Raw genomic sequence first — 22,202 nt, 5'->3', positions numbered from 1 at the left:
CTGGCTCTAATGAGGGGCCAGTCGAGGTCCGGAGCTTCATAGTAGTTCTGGGTCTGCTGCATATTACCGGCTTCACACTTAGTAACTCATGTTTCAGCTGTTAGCATTTCATCCGAATACATGGAAGGAGGCCAGCTCAGCCATGTTCCTAATTGATTGTTAGCTAACTGTTTTAGATTAGCAGTCACCTCATTGTGAGGTAGTTTATTGGTTGGGGTTGATTCAGGGCGACAGATGCTTCCACTTCAGAAGTGTAGGGTAGGGGGAGTTGGGGTCGGGGGGGGATCAGGCCGTTGTCTCCCGACAGTTTGTAGTTTTTAGCCGCCTACGGGCCGCTCTGTTTCGTACCCATTGGTAGCGATGCATTCCTTGATGCTCCCGCTGACGACAGGCAGATCATTGCACCACACGCCTTCTCTTCGGGGCCCCGGGCCCGGGATGGGGGGGCTTCCCTGGGGTTGACAATGGCCCTGCACAACCATCTGCTCTTCCACACGTCACCCCTCTAGATGTCCTAAACCCTCATTAGGTCTCTCCACATCCTCTCCTGGAATGTTAATGGCCTCCTCGACCAAATCAAGCGCACGGCTGTGCTCCGCACTGCCCACCGCCACACGCCTGACATTCTGTTTCTCCAGGAAATGCACCTCTTGGGCTCACAATGCAATTTCCTAGCCCGCTACGGGTTTGACAGGGTCTGGCACTCTGGTTTTGCACAGGGCTCCTGTGGGGTGGCCATTCTACTCAGGAAGGGGCTTCCCTTTACCTTGGCTAGAGCCGAGACTGACGCGCAGGGCACATATGTGGCTATGTCGGGGATGATTAAGGGACACCCTCTGAACCTTCTGTGCACTTACGTTTCCCCTGCGCTTCTGGCCTCCACCGTCCGGCGCCTCACGCTGGTGATCGCCTCCCTTCTGCAGGGCCTAACTGTTGTGGGGGGGACTTTAACGCCGTCCTGCAGCCTTTACGTGATGCGACGGGTCCCCCGTCGTCTTGCCGTCTTGCCTCTGCAAAGAGTCTGTCTGGGTGGTCATCGACCTTGGGCCTTTGTGATGTCTGGAGGGTATGGAATCCCCGCAAAGAACATTATACCCACACCTCAGCTGCCCACCATACCCACCCCCATATAGATCTAATCCTGATGCCTGCAACGGATTGACAACTGGTGTCTGAGGCTGTGATATTGCCCAGGGGGATCTCGGATCACTCCCCTGTCTCCCTTCGCATCGGAACGTCCACTGTCTGCCCACGGGCGACTTGGTGGCTTAACGCATGGTTCCTACAGGACTCTGGTGGAGTCCCTTGGGCAGGAGCTGTGTCACTACTTCTCCACTAATGCAGGCTCTGTTCCCTCGCCAGGGACGTTGTGGGAGGCTGGCAAGGCGGTTGTTCGGGGAGTGGCCAGAGGGCTGGTCCACGCGAAACGTGTGGAGCAGGCCGCAAAGCTGGTTCAGCTGGAAGCTCAGGCCGCACTGTTGGAAAGACTCCAACTGACCACCGGCAGCGACGATTCCTCTTGACAACTTGCGGTGGCCGCAAAGAGATTCGTCGGATCTCGTTGGAATCCGCAAAAATGCTCTGGCGCTCTTCAGTGGCACGTATTTATGGGTGGGGCGATAAAATGGCAAACTCCTCCACAATCTAGTGTCCCACTCCAAAGTTAACCGCATTGTTCCTGCGATCCGAACGGACCCCGGAACCCACCAGGTAACATCCGCTGCCATCGCGCAAACCTTCGCCGACTTCTACGTGTCCTTATATGACGCTCGTCCTCTGTGTACTCCCCTAGGAGACCTGTTGGAAGAGGCTGGTACTCAGCTGCCGTGTCTCCCCCAGGAATCCGCTGATATCTTTGACCACCCCTTCACCCCAGAGGAAAAACACGGGGCAATCTCAGCGTTACACCCAGGCAAGACGCCCGGGCCTGACGGCTACCCCCAAGAATACTACGCGGCTTTCCACAATGATTTGGTTCCTCACCTAGTGGAGCTATTTAACTATGTGGTGGAGGAGGGGCCCTTCCCGCCCGAAACTGATATGGCCACTATCGTAGTCATCCCAAAGACGCAATCGCCATCCTTGGATTGTGCGGACTACCGCCCGATCTCATTGATAAATATGGAGATTAAGATAGCCCAGCGGCTTCGCCCACTCCTGCAAGACCTAGTTCATCCTGATCAGTGTGGGTTCATGCCCACCAGGGGCACCCGTCATTTCATTCGCCGTCTCCATCTGGCTATGGCTCATCGTCATCACCTGACCCCGTATCTGGCGCTCCTATTCATCGATTTTGAAAAAGCCTTTGATACGGTGGATTGGAGCTACCTAGAAGGAGTGTTAGAACGGATGGGGTTCGGTCCTCCCTTCCGCCGCTTAATTAAAGTCCTCTATAGTAACCCCAGGGCTTGTGTCTTCATTAACGGCGAGCTTTCTGAGGCGTTCCCAATCCGCAGGGGCACCAGTCAGGGGTGTCTGCTCTCGCCGCTCCTATTCGCGTAGGTGATGGAGCCCCTGGCGGCACTCATCCGTCAGGATCCTCTCATCCGGGGCTGTCCCTGGGATCATAGTCAGACCGATAAGATAGCCCTCTACGCGGATGACGTCCTGCTTTTTCTGGTGGACCAGGAATGTTTTGGCCCCAGATGCCTGGAGGTGCTGGCTGCTTTCGAGCGGGTTTCTGGGCTGAGATTTAACCCGGCAAAGTCAACCCTGGTCCCCTTACATCCTTTTCGGGCGTGCTTTGACTGGCAGGCGAATATCCCTCTCAGGAGGCAATCATTCAAATACCTTGGTGTATGGATTACCCTCAAGAAACGGCAGACCCTCCCCCTTAACCCCTTGGGCAGGAGTGCGCTCTTTAAAATGATGATCCTTCCCCCGCTTCCTCGACATTTAACTGAATATCACCATCCACCTCCCTGGTAGCTGGTTCCGAGAATTAGACAGAGCCCTCACCCGGTTTTCATGGGGCGAGGGGAGGTCCAGACTGTCCCTGGCACACTGCCGTATCCCCCCGCTTTGACGGGGGCATGGGGGTGACCAATCTCCATCTCTACTATCTGGCCATGAAACTTATTGTGATCCACGACTGGTTTGCGGGTGGCTGGTCCGACCCAGCATACCGGGTGGAGCTCAGGGCAATGGACTTCCCGCAAATCATGGCATTTTGATATGGTAGCCCTGTGCCACAAGATCTACCCCCTATCACTAGGACGGTGCTCACAGCCTAGCGCACTGCCCTTCGCCATGTGCAATGAAACCGGAGGCTCACCAGGCAGACTCCGCTGTGGAGTGGGGCGTGGCTCCGGGAGGTTTCGTCCTTGCGGGATTTCCGCCGCTGGGACCTTGTGGGGATCTCACTGCTTGGAGACGTGTGGGACCATATTAGATCCTTCACTGTCTTACAGCATCGTCACGCCCTCCTGCCTTCCCAATTCTACAAATACCTCCAACTCAGACACGCCCTCCGCACTCACATTCCATCCCCCACTTTTCTCCCGGAATTCAGTCCCTTGGAGGCCTAAGTGATGATGGGGAACCTGGGGAGGGGGATGGTCTCCAGGATATATCAGGCGCTGGTGAACAACGGTCCTGCGTCCCTAGACCAGCTCCGGGCTCGCTGGGAGGGGTGGGTGGGTCCCCTGGAGGAGGTGGACTGGCGGGATGCCCTTATGGCACCTAAAACCTTGACAACATCCGCCAAGTTACGCCTCGTCCAACTTTACTACCTCCATGCAGCATACCTCACTCCGGCAGGCCTTTTCTGGGCCCGTATGACACCCTCCCCAGCCTGCATGCGCTGCGAGTCTGCCCCAGCAGATTTCTATCACATGGTATGGCAGTGTTCGGCCCTGGCGCCGTTCTGGAGAGGGGTGGAACGCGAGCTTACACAGGCCCTGGGTTGGGAGGTCCCCCATGACCCGAAGCGCCTGCTGCTGGGATTGTTTGACGATCTTGATGGATCCAGGGCAGATAAGCATTTCCTGGGGACAGCTGTGGTGGTAGCGAAAAGAGATATAGCTGCCCTCTGGTCACAGGCTAAGGCGCCCACCGTGCGGACATGAAGGAGGGGGGTGGATTGGTGTGGAGCGCAGGAAGAGCCCCTCTTTGAAGCTAGGGGGTGCCCTGAACTATTCACCAAAGTGTGGAGCAAATGGTTCAACTTGCTACCTGTGTGAGGTTCCGGGTGCTCTTGTCAGTGTACTTTTTTTGGGGGTGTCACACCCAACCCTGCTGAACCAACTATACAGTTTGTCGAACGTGTGTGATGTAATCTCCTTAATTACAATGCTAGATCTGCTACCAATGAATTTCTAAGTTCTTGTTATCAAAAAAATATATATATATTTTTTTTTTTTTTCATTTTAGAAAACATCAATGAGAGCACAACGTGGTGGTTCCATGGACCATTGCCTACTACCCAAGAAGCTGCCACCACAGATCAGTTACCACCTGAACATGTGATTAGATAATTGATCAAAGGTTTGCGACTGACATTCCAGTCTCAAACCCAGTGATACATAACTTAGTGAATTTCAGTTTGGTAGAGATGTCCTTAATACCCCCCCTTCCAATTTGCACTTGATGATCATGTTTAAACCCATCTTGCGATTTGGAAAAACATGTGTTTTGAAAAAACTTTTCTGAATCGCAAAATGGACTTAGTACATCTGTAATAGGGTTTTTGCAATTGCACAGCCTGGATATTGCCAAATCAGAGGGTTTACGACTGCAAGGACCCTTAGTACAACTTATCCCCAAGACACTAAAACATGCAAAAAAAAAATGCAGACATGAGTCTGGATTATGAGTGGCTTGGAAAAACTCATGGATTTTCCTCCTCTTGCCCACACCCACCAGAGATATTGGTAATTCCATGGGGCATAATTGGGTTTCCATGTTACATGTGACGTATCCAGGCTAAATGACACTGAGCAGCATTATTTATGCTGTACTCTTAATTCAGTTGTGCCTGGCAAGCCAGATGCGTCCCCAAAGTCCCATTCCAGGCTCAAAGTTAACAGGCCACACGTAATGAGGCCATACATGATAGTGAACGTTTGTGTTTTGTAAAAAAAAGAACCAGCATTACTTTCTCTCACAATCAGAGGTGGTGCACTAGGATCCTACGCACAGGTGGGGGTATTCTGCCCTTATAATATGTTAATGAAGATACCATGGTGGAGAAGTACATAAAACAAATACACAATTTAACAAGAAAAACACAAATGTCAGTTTTTAAAAAACATAACTGGTTATAAGCGGAAATTTTAATCAGAGACAATAAAAATTACATTAAATTTTAATTTGTTGGATTTACCTGGTTCTGCTTCAGCTCTGCAATGTCTCCAACCACCAGGCTCTCCATGAACTTTACACGGTCTCTGCCAAACACTTTAGTCTGAAAAATACAAAAACGTGGTGTGTCTCAAGGAATACTGGTATTCCAGCTTTCAAATACTAGACCAAATGGACTTACTATACAATCAAATGGATATCACCTAAGCACCATCATACATATAATCCCATGGATATCAACAAAGCACTAGTATATGTATAATCCCATGGATATCAACAAAAACACCAGCATACGTATAATCCCATGGATATCAACAAAGCACAAGCATACGTATAATCCATGGATATCAAGAAAGCACCAGCATACATATAATCCCATGGATATCAACAAAGCACCAGCATACGTATAATCCTATGGATATCAACAAAAGCACCAGCATACGTATAATCCCATGGATATCAACAAAGCACCAGCATATGTATAATCCTATGGATATCAACAAAGCACCAGCATACGTATAATCCTATGGATATCAACAAAAGCACCAGCATAAGTATTATCCCATGGCTATCAACAAAGCACCACCAGAAAAACATGCAGTCTACATGGACTTAGACCAAAGTGTATCAATGGATGCTAGGAGAGAGTTTTAGGATAGTATTACTTTGAACAACTAGTTTCCTTGACATGAATGGTTTCAGGAAACCTTTCACTATGGTATCAGTAAAAGCCCTAAAACAAAAATGTATAGGATGGAACAGAGGTGGGCTCCTTGATGCTGGCAGAGTGTAAAGATGAAGGAAGAGGTATAATTGTGCACAAAGTGACTCTTCCGGAGGGGAGGGAGATGGGGGCAGGAGTAGGCCGGGGGCAAGAGTAGGCAAGAAAGGATACAACAGGCACTCCAGGCTGATTAAAGAAGGTTGCGTCATGGTAGAGTGAAAGTGATAGTTTGCAGGGATTGAAGTGTAAAGGACCACTGAAACAGTCACACAATGGCTACAGGTAGAGTATCATGTTGGAGTGAACAAGTAACCGGATTGGGAAAGTCACAGTGCAGTCCAAATATTCTCCTGGGTACTGGAATAGACACACACTCAACTCACTGAATCATATGGGACTGGTGGCTATAGACCTATCACCAACTAGTCACTGAGGTTCCTAGCTAAAGTCACATCTATTGATGGAGCCACATGGGACTGCTGAACAAGTCCCAGATGAAGATATGAGGGGATTGATAGCTACTTAGGCAAAGGACACAAGCAAGGTTGAGAAAGAAGGTACTGCTGAGGCCTTTTCTTTGGTGCCCGAGCCTCTCAGTAGTCGTATGGCCCTATCAACAGTTGGTACCGTGGTTTACCACTGGTGTAGCAGGGCCTTAAACACTACTGCACTCTAAATCTAAATGCACAACCTATTTAATAATGTTCTACACTTGGCTCGCAAATGCTAATGAGCGCAAGCAGTCCATGTTTATTTTTAAGATGGACCAGAAGCTTTGTAATGCAGATTCTGTGTTACACAAGTACTTTATTGTGCTGTTTTCCTATCTCCTCAGTTGGCTAGAATGGATGGCTCAAAAAAACCTTATTTATAAAACCAATGCTGTCACAATTCTACCACATGCTCACCAACCACCACACTCTGTTCTACCATTTTACTGCTCATGAGGCTCAGCACAGGAATTTGCCTTTTTTTAATTAGCTTGGCTCAAGATAGCCTGTCTCCTGCTGCACATACACTTTGAAATGGGTTTCAAGCAGTGCACCAGACATACAAACAAGTCTTAAGCATCCGCTTGTTAAGTAGTATGTATAGTGTGTCTGCTAAAAAAAAGTTCTTGCACTTTCTGTAGGGGTGTGTGATGCACAGGAACAGTTGAGAGTCAGTCTGGGGCAATTCTTGCAATACGCCAAACTGGCAAAAACCGCCTGAGAAATATGTTCCCTGGAGTTCCTGCTGCCATGGCTGCAATAGAAATGCTCTTGGAGAAGGGTGCTAGTCGAAAATTGATAACCTTTATATATAGGACTCTTTAACAGGACGGGGTGAAGACTCCCATGAAGGCAAAACAGCTGTGTGATTAGGATCTAGCGGAACAGTTGACTGACCGAGTGGAAGGAGACGTGAGCTGGTGAAGATGATGTCCAGCAACTTGTGTTTCCATCAGGCACAGTTTTCTCCACCGTACTTATATGACCTCCCCTCAAGCTGCACAAAATGTATCCACATAGATCACCAATGTCCCCTAAATACAGGGCATGTGAGGCCACATACCGACATATGGTATGGACCTGTGCTGATTAATATGTACTGTTACCGGGTAGTGCATACATTGCCATTGATCACAATATACACATTAGTGTTACTATTAAACATTGCATACTATGCACCATAAGCAAATTTAGGATCATAAAAATGCATATAATGGATTAAATCAAGGGAACGATCTATAGACTCCTGGGAGCGAGACCTCAGGATGCTTGAAATTAGAACAAATGAAAGCAATATAGGAGATATCTCAATGGTCCACCATGATACAGCTGGTGAAGAAGGAAAAAAGGATGAGTCAAGTGGAGTGCTGAAAGGAGAGGGAGTAGAGGTACAGGAACACTGATCTCTAAAAGCTGAACGTGATGGGAGTGTGCATATGGGAGAGAGGCGAGTGAGAGGGGTACTTTTTCTGTACATTATGTCCCTAAGGTTCTGGATATACAGGTGATCGACCATGTTAGCACAGCTACCATGATAGAGGAGTGGGGCTCAGATGAGAGGGTGCAGACATTTAGTGGTTGATCACAAACTACTGTATTGATTGGAAACCTGAGTCATGACAATTTAGGCAGAACTGATCTTGGGGCAGAATACTGTGTCTTCAATGTTCTTGCTTTTGTTTGACAAAACTATAATAAAACCAATTAATTAGGGGTGTGTGAATTACACATAACTTGCTTTCATGTAATTCATTGAAATTAATCGGAATTACGCGAAATGCAAAGCCATCATTTTGCGCTACATTTTACAGAAAATGCATCCTTGCAGCAATTTTTGAGAGGAAGACACATGAAATAAAAGCCCTAGGAATCGCAGTCACTCGCGTTCAGTCATTCCTGTGTATTCAAGGTAAAGTTTGACCACGAATGGTGCATAATTATGCAAGGCCTCGCATAAAAATGTTACTAGACCTACAGGTCTAGTGACTTAAATAATCTACTTGACCTACATATAATGCTCTTGAACAATAAACCGGTTTCAAATTATGTGATTCTGGGCAAATCTTTTAATTCACTGAGTCACCATTTTCTTCTTAATCACATGAGAGCACCTTAAAATACTCTAGTCAGTATACCTGCTGTACAAAAACACTTTTGTTTGATTCAACAGACTCAACTTTTGCTCCATACATAATTCAAATCTAGCCATATATAGGATACACATGCCTGCTGAGTTTCCTCTTAGATCATTAACCGCATTGTCATCAGGGTGGGAGCCGGAATGTTTCTGTAATCATGTTTAAAAACTATCATGTTTAATAAATACATACTTAGAGCATGAAGTGGGAGGATACTTCTTTGTAATCGGAGGTTTTCCATTGAAATAGGCCACAACATTTGTCACTGACATGTTGTTTTACAGATAAAACTATATAGTGTGCAATATTTGGAAACTGAGTTTCAGCAAATATGTGGCATATGTGCCTCACTGAGTAAAGTGCTCTGATTTGTTTTGCTCATATAAAATCTTTGTTTGCATCACACTTCTGAATTACAAAAAAAAAGTTATTTCTTATTTAATTCTTTCTTAATTGCTGATACATTTTGAAATACTTGTACAATTTACAAGCTGTTTAAATGTTGTGTTAGAAAAAAACTGACATCTTACAGCTTTTCGTTCCACAATGATTGTCAGACAGCTCACTTGACAAAAACCTCAAACTGTAATAGAGAGAAAGGTAAACACCATTTTCCAGGATAAGATAAGCAACAATTAGTAAAACTGACCTTTGTTCTTGAACAGACAGCAAATATGTTAAGATAAAAACAAGATTTAAAGGCCTCTTTATTGCTTATTCACTTTCTGAATGAACAGAACACCTGTTCCTTCCAGCTTAAGTTCAATCACAAGAACAGACCAGAAGATGCTAAAAGTAGCTCGACCAGATAAAATCTGACTCACCACAGCGAGTGTGCGAGTAGATTTTTCGAGGCCTATAGGCAAAGTGGATTAATTGACAGAATTTCACGAATTTTTCATAATAAGCATAATGCAAAATTCCTGAAATTACTCAAATTATGCCAGTGTCAATTCAAATTCAATTTCACCCAGGTTTACATTTATCCTGAATCATTGAGAGACTATGTTCCATCAATGTCCAAAAAAACAAGCATTTACAATGCAACGGTCTCGCCTTTGCCAAAGTTAGAGCTATTGGCATTGTAAATGACAACATTTTTATTTATGTGTTGGTTTTCAAAACAGATAAATAAATGGCATTGTCATTTACAATGTCAATAGCTTAATCTCTCCCAAATGCAATACCTATTGCATTTTAACCCACTCACACACCCACAGAGAGCCCCCCCCCCACACACACAGCCCCACACACACACACACAGAGCCACACACACACACACACACCCACACAGAGCCCCCCCACCCACACACACAGAGCCCCCCACACACACACAGAGCCCCACACACACACACAGCTCTTATAGCAAGCGCCCCGGTAACTGTAAAACTATCCGCAAACTTTCTTTTTCACAATTTCGAGATGACAGATTTTCTTCTAATTAAGCTTCCAATACCAGTTTTTGCACGTGCAGGTCCGTCCTGTTAAAAACTTGCAGAATTTGAACTGACCAGACAGTGTAGAAATCAAAATATCGGCCATGATGTATCAAAGGATTGTACCCATTCTGTGTCTATAGGAAAATGTGTTAGCACATAGAAGTCACTGCTTGGTAATACCAGTCACAGAGGCCATTTCTCTGTTATTCCCCATTTCCATTGGGTAAACATAGAAATGGGTGGAATGATTGCCTGGATAAATAAAGTCACCATGTAGTATGGGTATTTCTTCTAGGTGGGGATTGTAACAGATTCTAGCAGCACACTTGTAATATGGGGGCTCCCAAGCCCTCTATAGCAGGCCCTAGAGGAACAGGGTTAGGTTACTAACCCTGGACTCTCAACATTAGACATCAGTGCTCTCAGGGGCTAGTCTAACCTGCTCAATTGAAGTAAACCAAGACTACAACACCCAGAATGCTTTAGGTTAACTACGAAAGCCCTCGACAAGAAACACAGTCGTTGGTGAAATATATGGAATTGCTCGCCGGACTGACGGGTGCTGCTGCTGAAATATTGTATTTAAAAGAAGGGGGATTTTTTTTGCTGCCTTTCTAGCGCAGGCACTTACTGTTTATTCTTAAATGGATTTTGCTAATACAGACCGGCATTTTATTTTCTCTGAATGAGATATGAGCAGGCTGTTTGCCATTCCGTTGGAGGATTTTTAAAAAGTGCTCTGCGCTGGTGCAACTTAATTAATTTTTAGACTACTTTTTAGCGTAACCTGTTTTCTGATGGTTAGGAAATGTTATGATTGTGTATCGCTGTATATAGATTTTTGATGATTTTATTAAGTGCCTCGTTACTATTGTTCTTTTATGATTGTTGTTAAATAATCGAATAAAGAGATATGATGATGAAGGTATTCGTCAGATTCACTGCTGTACCAATATTTATTTTCTTTATTTATTTGAAGCTGTACATAGTCAGTACTTTTAGCAGGCAGGTAGTCAGTCTTCAGTCCTGAGTACCTGCACTTCTTTAATTTGAAATGAAGAGTTCCTGCACTTCTCAGCACTGCAGAAATACATCTAATGGAAGGTACTCTTCAGGAGTACACAGGTACTTTAGATAGCGAGTACCTGCACTTCTATATTTCCATTTGACCCACTGAATATAGTACACAACACATTTGGGTGACACCTGAGCCTTTTCAGGTTGACAGAATGAAAAACACAGTATGGACACAGCGCACCTTGTTATGAATCGATAATAGGAGATTGCATTATGCGAGTGTGCATAAAGACAGCATATAGACTAGCGCTAGGACACTGGTATGCAAGAGAGGGGTGTAACTCGTCAAAAAAGGCAGGACTGTAGCCATTAGAAGCAGCATGGTAATGTGCTCATTGGGAGAGATGTTAAGATAACCCCAAGACTGCAGTCAGAGAGCCTGAAAATATTTCACTACATCCCGAGGCGCCTAGAGACTCTTGGGTAGCCAGCACTAATCAATCAATCAATAAACCGCCTCCCCCCCCCCCCCCCCCCCCCATCATTACTGCAAAGGCCCAGGTGTTAATTTTAAACATCCTGGAACAATCATGAACACATCATCTCCTGTAATGAGGTACGTTAAGGTAAGGAGTACTTTATTTAGAAAATCAAGTCCATTAAAGTGCAAAGTGTAAGTGAAAGGTACACGAAGAGAAAGTCAGCAAGACACTACACAAATTTAGCCACGTTTGTTCAAAAGTAAAAAGCATATGTTTGAAATGTGTCTTTAAAAAATGTACCCTTTAATGGTTAATTGCAGTACCTTTAAAAAGTGAGGGTATAATAACATAACATGATGGTCAGTGCAATTTTGTGATCTCCTTTAATGAGTTACAGCCCACTGACTTTTGGTTAGAGCATGTAATATTCTGCAAACCTCCACAGTGGCTGCCTGTCTCGCAGGACACCTTTAGCCCGTCCAGTTTTTCATTTTTTTTGTTTCTTTTTACTTATAGCACTTTGCACTCTGGGACTTAGTTTTGCTTTTCCTATGTAAAACAAGCACTGGCAATGCCCATAGGTCAGGCTTATGAATGCAGTCAAGCCAAACCTAAAAATCCATATACCTTAATAACCACCCTTCTCCCATCGGCCCCATGCTGTCAGAGGAACGAAAGTAAAGTAAATTATCTAGTTACCCAAGACATTTTAATAACATTAGAACAATAGGTATGTATGTGCAGGTCCAAGCTCAGGCAGCTGGATATCACAGCTGTGTGGAGGCCAAGGACGTTTTTCGTAGAAGCACAGAAGTTCTGCTTATTCTAAACGTGTATACTTGACTCCCAATATGTGGGTGAAGCCAAAGCCACTCTTCTGGTGAGTCTCGACATAACTGTCTGACAACAGCTGCGCTAGCAAGCCGGACCATAAAAATGGAAAAAGTGTCATCCCTTTCAAACGTGTTAACTGTCCAATGGCTAAACAACACATATGGAGAGAAGCCTCAATTATTCAAACTGCAGGAGTCGATATCGTAATTATCTTTTTTACCACCAAACGTAACAGGTGCTTCGTTGCGCAATTTCAGTATGTTTAATCTCTGACGCTTCCCAATGCATCTGTACCTAAGACTTCAAGACTTCCTTATGGGTACTCCAATGGAAAAATATGCAGGTCTCAAAAGCTAAAGAACAGCAATATGTTACACCCACGGTGAAGAATAATAGTCGATGCTGCCCTAAAGCATATCCAAAGTTCACAATCACACAATTTTTATTTAAAAGTGGAAGCCGGATACAGTAGATGGAAATACACACAAGTAGCCACTAAGAGAGAAAATATCGCAATAAATTGGACCGAAGGCTCCCACGAGGTTTGAAAGAAATATGTGGGATAAAATATTAGCAACATTTGAATGTTGACGTTTGCAGCTTTTTCACGCAAGGGTAGAACACTAACCACAACCACAATAAGGTAAACAGTGTTATTTCTAGGGATAAAGGAAAAGCTCAAACAGGGGGAAACATGCATACTTACTAAAGAGTTGGGCGAGTAAGAGGGAGGGGTGGTAGAATTTCTTAGATCACTAGAAGAAGAAAAACGCAGGTGCTGAACTTCCCCGGTATTCATTACCGTTAACAACTCACCACGAAAACACCAAGACATATCAATGGCGTTCACGCACCAGCAGGTCATGAAAGGCAAAGCATATAGCGGGAAAAGCATGACAGCTAACGCCTGGTACCCATTCGAGTGACGTTCATCTTTGCACAGTCAGCTCCCCTCACCATCTTCTTCAACATCTCGTAATTTTACAACGCCGGGAAGCACCTAAGCTTCAGACTGAAGGAAGGGGCGGGGCAAAGTAGCTGGCACAATACCTGCCACCAGTATCTGCAGGCATAAGAAGTAACCGATCATCCCTCCCCATAATAACCAGTCTTGGAGCCCTGACAGGATGCCCGTCGTGCTTGCTGATAAAATATCCGATCCCTCTATTTAACGGTCACCTCCCCTCACCTGCAAAATGTAGAGAGCTTCAGTACGGGAAAGGCTGTGCGTGAGCGCCACCTGTCTTATAAAGCCTTGCGCCGGGCGGGTCCCACCACTGACGACATGCTCCGCCGAATGTTCCCGAGCAAGGGAGCGGGGGCATATGACAGAGCCGGGAGTAGGGGACACCGGGGAGGAGCGGGAGACAACAGGTGGGGGGAAACTGACAGGAGGTGTGCAAACACCGGGGTCTCAAAAGGAGAACAAGCCGTGAGCTTGCACGCTCCCGAACTTCCGGTTTCGGGAACACTCCCGAACTTCCGGTTTCGGGATCTGCACGCTCACGGCTGTCGTGGGGCGGGACTTATGTCTTTCGGAGAAGCCCGCGCCCACGGAGTGGATGGCCCAGAGGACCGGTGGCAGCAGAAGGAGTGGCGGCTGAGGCCACTGATGCGGTAAGCGGGGCTTGGGGGCTTGGCACGTGTGTGTGTGTGTGTGCGCGCGCGTGCGTGTTTGTGTATGTGTGTGTGTCTGCCTGTGTGTGTGTGTGTGTGTGTGTGTGTGTGTGTGTGTGTGTGTGTGTGTGTGTGTGTGTGTGTGTGTGTGTGCCTTCAGAAGCGCGTCCACAGACCCTGGTCAGCTCGTGCGCCGCTCTGTCTCCCTTGACGGGCAACTCGGCTGCAATAGGTCTCGAGAGCGAGACCTAAAAAGGGTGATACACTTGGCTAAGTATTAATAAGGAAACTGTAGATCTGTGGATTTGACCAGGTGGCTAAAATGGATTCTTCTATGAATTACTTATTTTAAATGGCGCTAGTGCTCGTATATCAGAAAAAACTCAAAAAGTATAAAAAAAAATGTTGCTCCCCTTCCTGGTAACTCTCCCAGATTAGAGACTTTGCTTATGCCAGAAGACCTTCCACCATCTCGAATGGATACAAAAACTGAAAAATGGAGAAGGGAATTAATTAAGCAAACAGTTAAAGACATCCAGTGAAAAAATAAAGATCGGCCTATGTCCTCCCTTTGCAGAAACGCATATATACACGTGTGTGGTCCATCACCTATAAAAACATTTGCTGATAATAGACATGGACAACATACTGTGTAAGCAATATAGGAGATTCAAGTTCCCTTATAATTTGTTACATAATTCACATATTGCTTACTGATTGTTTCAGCAACCATTATCAAACAAGCACTGGCAAAGCCAGTACGTCTCACTAATAGGACAGCTATTGGCTTTGTCAATTTCTTTTAGCAATGTTTTACAGCAGCGCCTCCGCTGTACAACATGGCTGAAAGACAGAAAAAAGCGCTATGATACGGCCACTGCTGACCACGTGGGGCAGTGATGAGTTTTCTTACTATGGGATTAGTCTCTGCTTTTGCAAAGAAAATGTTTCATTATCTTACATCCTAGCTCAAGTTTGCCGTTTTGGCCCTGCATGAAGGCAGCATAAAAAAGGCCATGCAAATCAGTTTGCTTAGTACCATTTCCATTTCTGTAGCATCGTGACACCTTTTGGGAGTCACATTTGGGTGCTTTTTTTCTGGCTGTAGAGGATGGGTAAGCAAAGAAGAGGAAGAGGGTGAGGTGGAAGGGGCAAGCAATGACAAGTAAGGGATTGGCCTGGACCAGCAACAACGCAAGAGCAGGGTAGGGGGTAGGGCAATCAACAACCTGGGAGAACGGAAGCAGGGAGGGTGTGCAAGTGAAAGGGAAAAAAGGACCTCTGAAAGTAGCGAGCATTGAAAGGACACTGGGCATGGGCAGAAATACTTTGGCCATGTTCCACAGTATGGACAAACATACGAAGAGGAAGTGAAGCCAGCACTTGTGGACCAAACAAAAGCAAGAAAAAGAGTGAATACGAAGCCAACTAGCGGTAAGCAATGGGCAGGCTGTAAACCCCCTGAATAAAAAAAGTCTTGCGCGCAACAGCGCATGAGCAGTCTCAGGCGAAACAAAGTATGGGGGGGAGGGGCAAACTCTCAAACATACAGAAGGGCATAAGACAACAGACAGTGCCCTCAAAACATTTGTGTTCTGCCTGTGAAGGAAAATATCCTACACCATGCAGCCGTTTCCATGCAGGAACTTTACTACGCAAGTATCTGCACCGTTACCAAACAGTACTTTACTATGCAGGTAGGTATTTGTTTTAAATACCATCATTTTAAAGTGATTTTAGGGTTTAGGGATGAGAAGAGGTGAGGGGGACTTGCGGGATCTGGGGCAGGTAGAGGTAGGTGGTTATAGGTAAAGGGAGGTGAAGGTGACTTGAGGGTTCTAGGGTTGCCAGAGGTAACGGGAGAGGGGGGTGACTTGATTGGATGGTATGATATGGTAAGACGTGGTCATTGAACAGTATCGTATGGTATGGTATGGGCTGTTATTGTGTAATGTGGGATGGTATGTTATGGTAGGTATGGTTTACTACTGTGTAATACTGTATGGTATGGTTTGTTATTGTACAGTATGGTGTAGTGTGATATTTATGGTCTGTTATTGTATAATATAATATAGTATGGTATGACGTGTTATTGAGGCGTGCATCCTGTGAACTGCTAGTAGCACCCATATGCATGCATTTTAGACAAGCGCAATATCAACAGTTGGCGCGATTTAAAAACATGTAACTTACGTTGGCTTTCTCAAATTAGGGTAGGATGGCGGCATTACACAGAATGTGACCAAAGGAAGGATGAGTCAAACAAATGCACCCTTTATGAATGCTGCAACATGCAACTTTATTAGAATTTATTAAATTGGGTTACTCTGCAGCTCAGAAAAGACAGGCTAGAGAAAAGAGGCTTATTGGAAAGTGAAGTTTTGAAAAATCTGGAAAGCAAACAACGAGCAAGGGGAGGGGGCAGGCCCAGGACGAGAAAAAAAAATACAAAGTGACGTAAAAGCAGCTAAAAAACACGGTAGAGCGGCATAGGAGCATCTTAACAGAACATACAAACAAACAATACACCTCACAAAAAAAAAGAGAAAGAGGTACCACAATCAGAGCGCAAGCAGAGAGGCAGAACACTAATCAAGAAATCAACCAATACTTGGTCCATGCTACAGAAAAGAACACAAAAATAGGAAAAAGAAATGAAGCAAACATCTGCAGAGTGGTGACACGCACCCACCAATGAAAAGGAAAGAAATACGAGTGACAATGAAGCCAATCAATGGTAAGTAATGGGCAGGCTAAATGCCCGTTTGTAGAGGATTTCTTTTTTTTTAAAGAAAATAGATTGTCAGAAGCGACACCCTGCTGTTTTAGTAGAGACCTAAAAATGGCATCAAATAATGTTTTTATCCAAACATTACTTCATGGTACAATTTATTGTTTGGAAAGCAATCATACATCGAAAGATCGGTAACAACTTTATCAGCCAAACAAAAATAATAATCAGTTTTTGTGAAGCTATTCCAGGGTGTGGGTGTGTATTTCTCTTGTTGGGATTCTTATGGGAAACCACGAACATGCCAGAGAAATTAATTACATGGTTGTTAAATCATCAAATTGGTAGTAAAATTAGGACAAACTTGTGTATGCCAAGTGTTTATTTCAACCAATCAAAAGAAGAAGAGTTGATTACCTAATTGGAATGCTAAAAAAACACACACACAAAAATACGCTGTCACCTTTAGGTACGGAAACTCTTGGGGTTTCACTGTTATTCCATCTGCCTGCATGAGAGTGGACCTGAGCCATGTTTAGCTGTGCAAACTGTTCAAGTGCTCGGTGAAAAAACTGACCAATATAAATCCAGACAAAGGCAAACAATTGCACACAAACACCAGTAGATATTAGATACCTACAACCCCATTTCATAAGATTTGGAAGCAGACATCACATTCTTGCAAGCTAACCCTGCCTGGTCACCTGTTAGGAGCTTCACAAGGTTAAACTGCATCCAACAGTTCATAATAAAAGCTTTGGGTAAATAACACACTGATGATTGTACAATCATGATTGTCAAAATGTACCCAACATGAACATAAAGTTCTGCCTCAATGTTCAACCCTTCAGATGCTTTAATATCCAGTGAAATATTATATTCCAATTCAATTTTCTGTCTTTTCTCCCAGTCACCTACTCTTAGATTTGTCTTAATCCTTGCAACGCCAAAGTAAGACAAGGTATCAAGGTTGTCTATGCATCAGCTGGCAAGGTCTTGTTCCGAAATCAAAAAATGTATGGTACCCATGTCCAATAGCTCTTAAATCAGGGGTCTCTGACCTTTTCTGTAATGAGAGCTACTTCTGATCAGTGAAAATTGTTGTGAGCTACTGAAGGCTAAGCAATCCATGCATTCTTACCAGACACCCCTCGTCCAGCTTAATTGACTTTAAAACTAATGCCCATGGAGCTTGATACTATGGTTTGAACACAATACAGTGATTAAGGGTACTATGATAAGGCTGCCATGTGTGTCAGTGAGTTTATGGTCTGTATGAAAATGTGTATGAATGAATGGGATATATGTGTATGAGTGGCTGAGAAACTTTCATATGCACTTATGGCACAGGATATTCCTTTTGCCATATGTGACACCGTCGTTACATGTACAAACCAAACAGACAAACATCTTTTTTTTCAAATGGGAGAAATTTGAAGTGCAGAAATATGTTCTACAAAAAACTGTTCATAATAAGGGAAAAATTCTGCACTTAATGGGACATGTTTATGCACTTTAAATTTCTCCTGTTTAAAAGAAAATCTATTTTTCAGTTAGAAATATGGGCAGTCTGTCTATGCCTGCTGTTTGTATATGCTTTGAAAAGGGGGGAAATTAAAATGAAGGGTTCACTTAATCATTAAGTTAACTCTTTATTTTAATTTTCTCTCATTTAAAAGCATTCAGAAACAATTTCGTTCTCATTCTTTAATATTGAGTTGAGAACAACCTGAATTTAAGAGTTAAATACCTCAGTGCTTCAGTTCTGAACTTCTGTGACCCACCTGGTCCATAAATCTTAGTGGAGCACTGCTCATTACCGGGCTCTGCTTTATACAGCTGATAATAATGTACTAAACATAGCCTTTCCTTAATTGTAAAAGGAAAATGCAACACGCATTTATTGCAGTTTGTAGTTAAAAATGAACTCCAGGCTGGGAGGTACCCTGAAGGTTTCTGTGAGCCAATGGTAGCTCGCGATGACTGGTTGGAGGCACCTGTCTGAAATGCTCCAATACTATTTTCTTGATAGGAGAGATAGTACTACCTATGTTTTGTAAACCACATGAGCACTCAAGGAAATAAATATAATAGTCATTTGGGCAGGTGATCAATTTCCTGATCTTGCAGTTTGAGCCAGTAGGCAATGTGTAGGTCTTCCAATTAGTGCTATGTTTGTAAGCTTTACATTTTCCAAAGCAAAAAAAAGCTTGGTTTTCCTATGTAGAGGTGATGGTTCTGTCCCAAAATGTCATTTATTGATTTCAACGTGCATTAATTATCAAGTGAGTGTGGAGTAACTAGTTTACCAATAATGGCATCTGACTTTATGGCGTGTCAATGGCAGGGTGTAATACAATGGCTAGTAAGGAAATCTACATTAAATGCGGCCATTAATCTGATTTTACTGGGTTTGAGTAATACCATTAATGTTAACTACTAGACTTTCCCTTGTGCGTATGGGTACTTTAGCACTAGCCTCTCTCACTACCTTGTGGGGTTAACTCTTGGCTATCTCTCTCTCAGTGATTCTCTTTTCTTTTTCAATGAAAATGGCATTAGTGTTGCAATTCTGCGTAGCTCTAAGGATTTCCCCAGAAGAAATACTCAATTTCAATTTGGTGGGATGTTGGCTTCATGCATGTAACACACTATTACCAGCTGTGCTTTTTTGTTGCAGACTAGTGTGGATGCAATTATCTTTAACAGTGATGGAATTACCAATGAAGTCAATTTCCTTCGGTCTTACATTATGTGTGAATATAAGATTCGGTTCATTCAAGGAACATTTATTTAAAACATGTGTTGGCTTCTCGAAAAGTTTTGTTCCAAACAAACAGGCGAGCAATATATCAAGTCCACAGTATTAAATGCTGGGTCATGTGTGTATTTTCGGTTATCCACAGTACACTATCTGCTTCTTCCACCAGCCCATGTAAATATTTGATTAACTTTTCATGAAGCAACTGCCCATTGCAGTTCCGTTGAGTTGTGTAAACCATTGGACATTGAACAAAGACATTTTATTTTCTAAGTAGAAGTGTAGCTTAAGCATCTGCATCATAGAAAGATTGTGTAAATAGATAGGTTCCTCTCTGAAAAAGTATCTACATGCGTGTAGCACCAATTTATGTTTAACACAAATGTAGAGTGAGGCTACATTCATAGTGAATAATATATAACAGGGTACCCAAAGTTTCGCCTGGACTGGATGCAGGCTCAGCATATAAGGCAAGATGAAATATTCCAAGTGAAATTAGGTATTATTGGGACAGAAAAGTCCTCTGAATGGTAATGAGCATGCACCCCTGCCCTGAATGCCCCAACTGGACTGATGTCTGGCTCCCTATTGCTGATTGATTGATTGAAAAATACTTTATTTAGACATTCAAGTCCATGAAAGTACCAAACAACGCGATTTAAAATTGTAACCCTAAAATAAGAACGAGAGTAAGCAATATCTCTTTTTACATTCCAGTCATTTCATAAAGCAGAAATAAAACAGCGAATGAGGCTACATTCTTACATTACTGTAGGTTTAAAGTGAAAACAACTATTGACATGGGTAGACATCAATATCGTGGCCCAAACTGTTCTAAGCATACAGTTTAAAGTGCAAGTGACTCGTAACGTAGGTAGGCGTCAAGATCATGTCCTGAACTGCAACTCTGGTTCGTTGCAAAATCTAAAAAGGCTGCAAATGTCAGATGTAATTTGGGCCAGTTAAAAGCGAAGCAAGGTTCAATGCTCTTAAAAAATAGGGTGTGGCGTTAGCAATATACATTTCGCACACTAGTTTAGTGAAAACGAGTTGGGGCATATACATCATAAGCTAGCTCTGGTCGTTATGTTCCTGAAGCGGCAGAATAGGTGCGGTTTGGACAAAAATAGTGAGTGTCAGGTGATAGCCACAAATACAGACCATTAAGAATTACAACCTTCGCCTACCAGCCTATCCTCTTTATTCATACTTGTGAAGAACTGGGTTTTAGAACCCAGCGGCGCCAGGGATAACGCCCGATGTCTTTGAGTTCCCCTGCCTCGGCAAACAGAGACACGGGACACTTCTTGATGACGTCAAAGACCAAATTTATTGGCTGCAACCAGGAACAGAGGTCTACGAAGCACAACACGGGTGGTTCGCTAGAGACTGCACAAATTCAGAGAGCGGAATATTGTCTTTTATGCCAAAAATCACATTCCTGGCTAGCATCAATTACATACAAACTGACCAATCGTAGGGTGACATTTCAAACATATCGCATGACGACAATCCCACTTTCCGTTGTCCAGCCCACCAGAAATGACCAAGCAAAATCCAACATTCCTGTTCGATCAGGCCGGACAAACCCATCATAAAGACCTCAACCCAAATCAGTGATTAAGCCATAAAGGAAGGAACAGAAGCAGATGAGAAGCAAGATAGAAGGGTGTGTGCATGTACCATAAACTCAGCAATGTCCTGCTCTTTGATCTCTATCTGACTAGCTGCTTAACAAGGAACTGGCTCAGCGAGGTCAGCCTTGGGCAAGGGAGTCAGTTCGGCCAGGTCACACAAGAGTCAGCTAAGGTGTACGTGTCCCAAGGACTCGTTCGGCCGTAGTCATCGGCCTATGTGAGGGCAACCACACAAAATGGCTGCCACACACAAAATGGAACCCAAGGGTTCAAACAAAATCCCTGAATACGTAGTGTTCTCATTGATCGATTATGACGAAAACACTCGTACATACCGCACTCGTGATTTGCGGTCCGCTGATACCAAAATCGTCTATATCCGACGACCTTCATTAAACGGGTTCAGAATCTCCGAACCACAGACCCTCAGAGTTACAGAACCACACTTGGGCCTTAGTTCTACAAATGGTATCAGCACAGGGGAACAATAAGTATCAGCTCTAATGATGTTTAAAAGGTAAGCACAGGGTCATAAAACACAATCACTCTGCTTGCTCTGAGAGGATAGGCTGTAGGTTTATACAGGGCTGATACATGTTCTTGATGGCGACTAAGTAAGTGAAGTTGTCATTTTGAGAATAAAGACTAACCGTTGATGGGCTCTGGTAAAGTCCAGATGGAATAGGCAGCTTTTTCGTGGCAGGAGAGAGACTTGAAGGGGTAATGGATCCAGTTTTTTCTTTTTTATCCGCCCTGCGTGCTAATTGAATTTGAATTTGAAGGGTTTTGTATAGCGCTCGTACACCTGGCGGTTTCTTGGCGCTCACTGGCAACAGCTACTCGGCGGGTCGGAAAAGGGGAGAGGAGAAGATTCAGGATGGGAAGGCTTGGGTAAAAAGGAAGGTCTTAAGGTCTCTGCGGAAGAGGGGGTATTGGGTGCAGGTTCTGAGGAGCAATGGGAGAGAATTCCAAAAAGCTGGGCCCGTGGTTGCAAATTTGGAGCCACCCCACTTCTTCCGTTTGAAGCGGG

The 22,202-nt window shown here is 44.2% G+C and overlaps 1 protein-coding gene across 1 annotated transcript in view; it reads right to left on the bottom strand.

Annotated features, from left to right (window-relative positions):
- Window positions 1–22,202, bottom strand: part of AMT (aminomethyltransferase) — a 214,919-nt gene that overhangs the window by 70,245 nt on the left and 122,472 nt on the right. The window contains exon 3 of the mRNA XM_086938787.1: window positions 5,324–5,404. Within this exon, the coding sequence (XP_086794913.1) occupies window positions 5,324–5,404 (81 nt within the window). The remainder of the gene's footprint in view (window positions 1–5,323; window positions 5,405–22,202) is intronic.

The sequence above is a fragment of the Lissotriton vulgaris genome, chromosome 9, assembly GCF_964263255.1.
Source record: "Lissotriton vulgaris chromosome 9, aLisVul1.2, whole genome shotgun sequence".
Classification (NCBI taxonomy): Eukaryota; Metazoa; Chordata; class Amphibia; order Caudata; family Salamandridae; genus Lissotriton; species Lissotriton vulgaris.
This window is presented reverse-complemented; position numbering and strand designations above follow the sequence as displayed.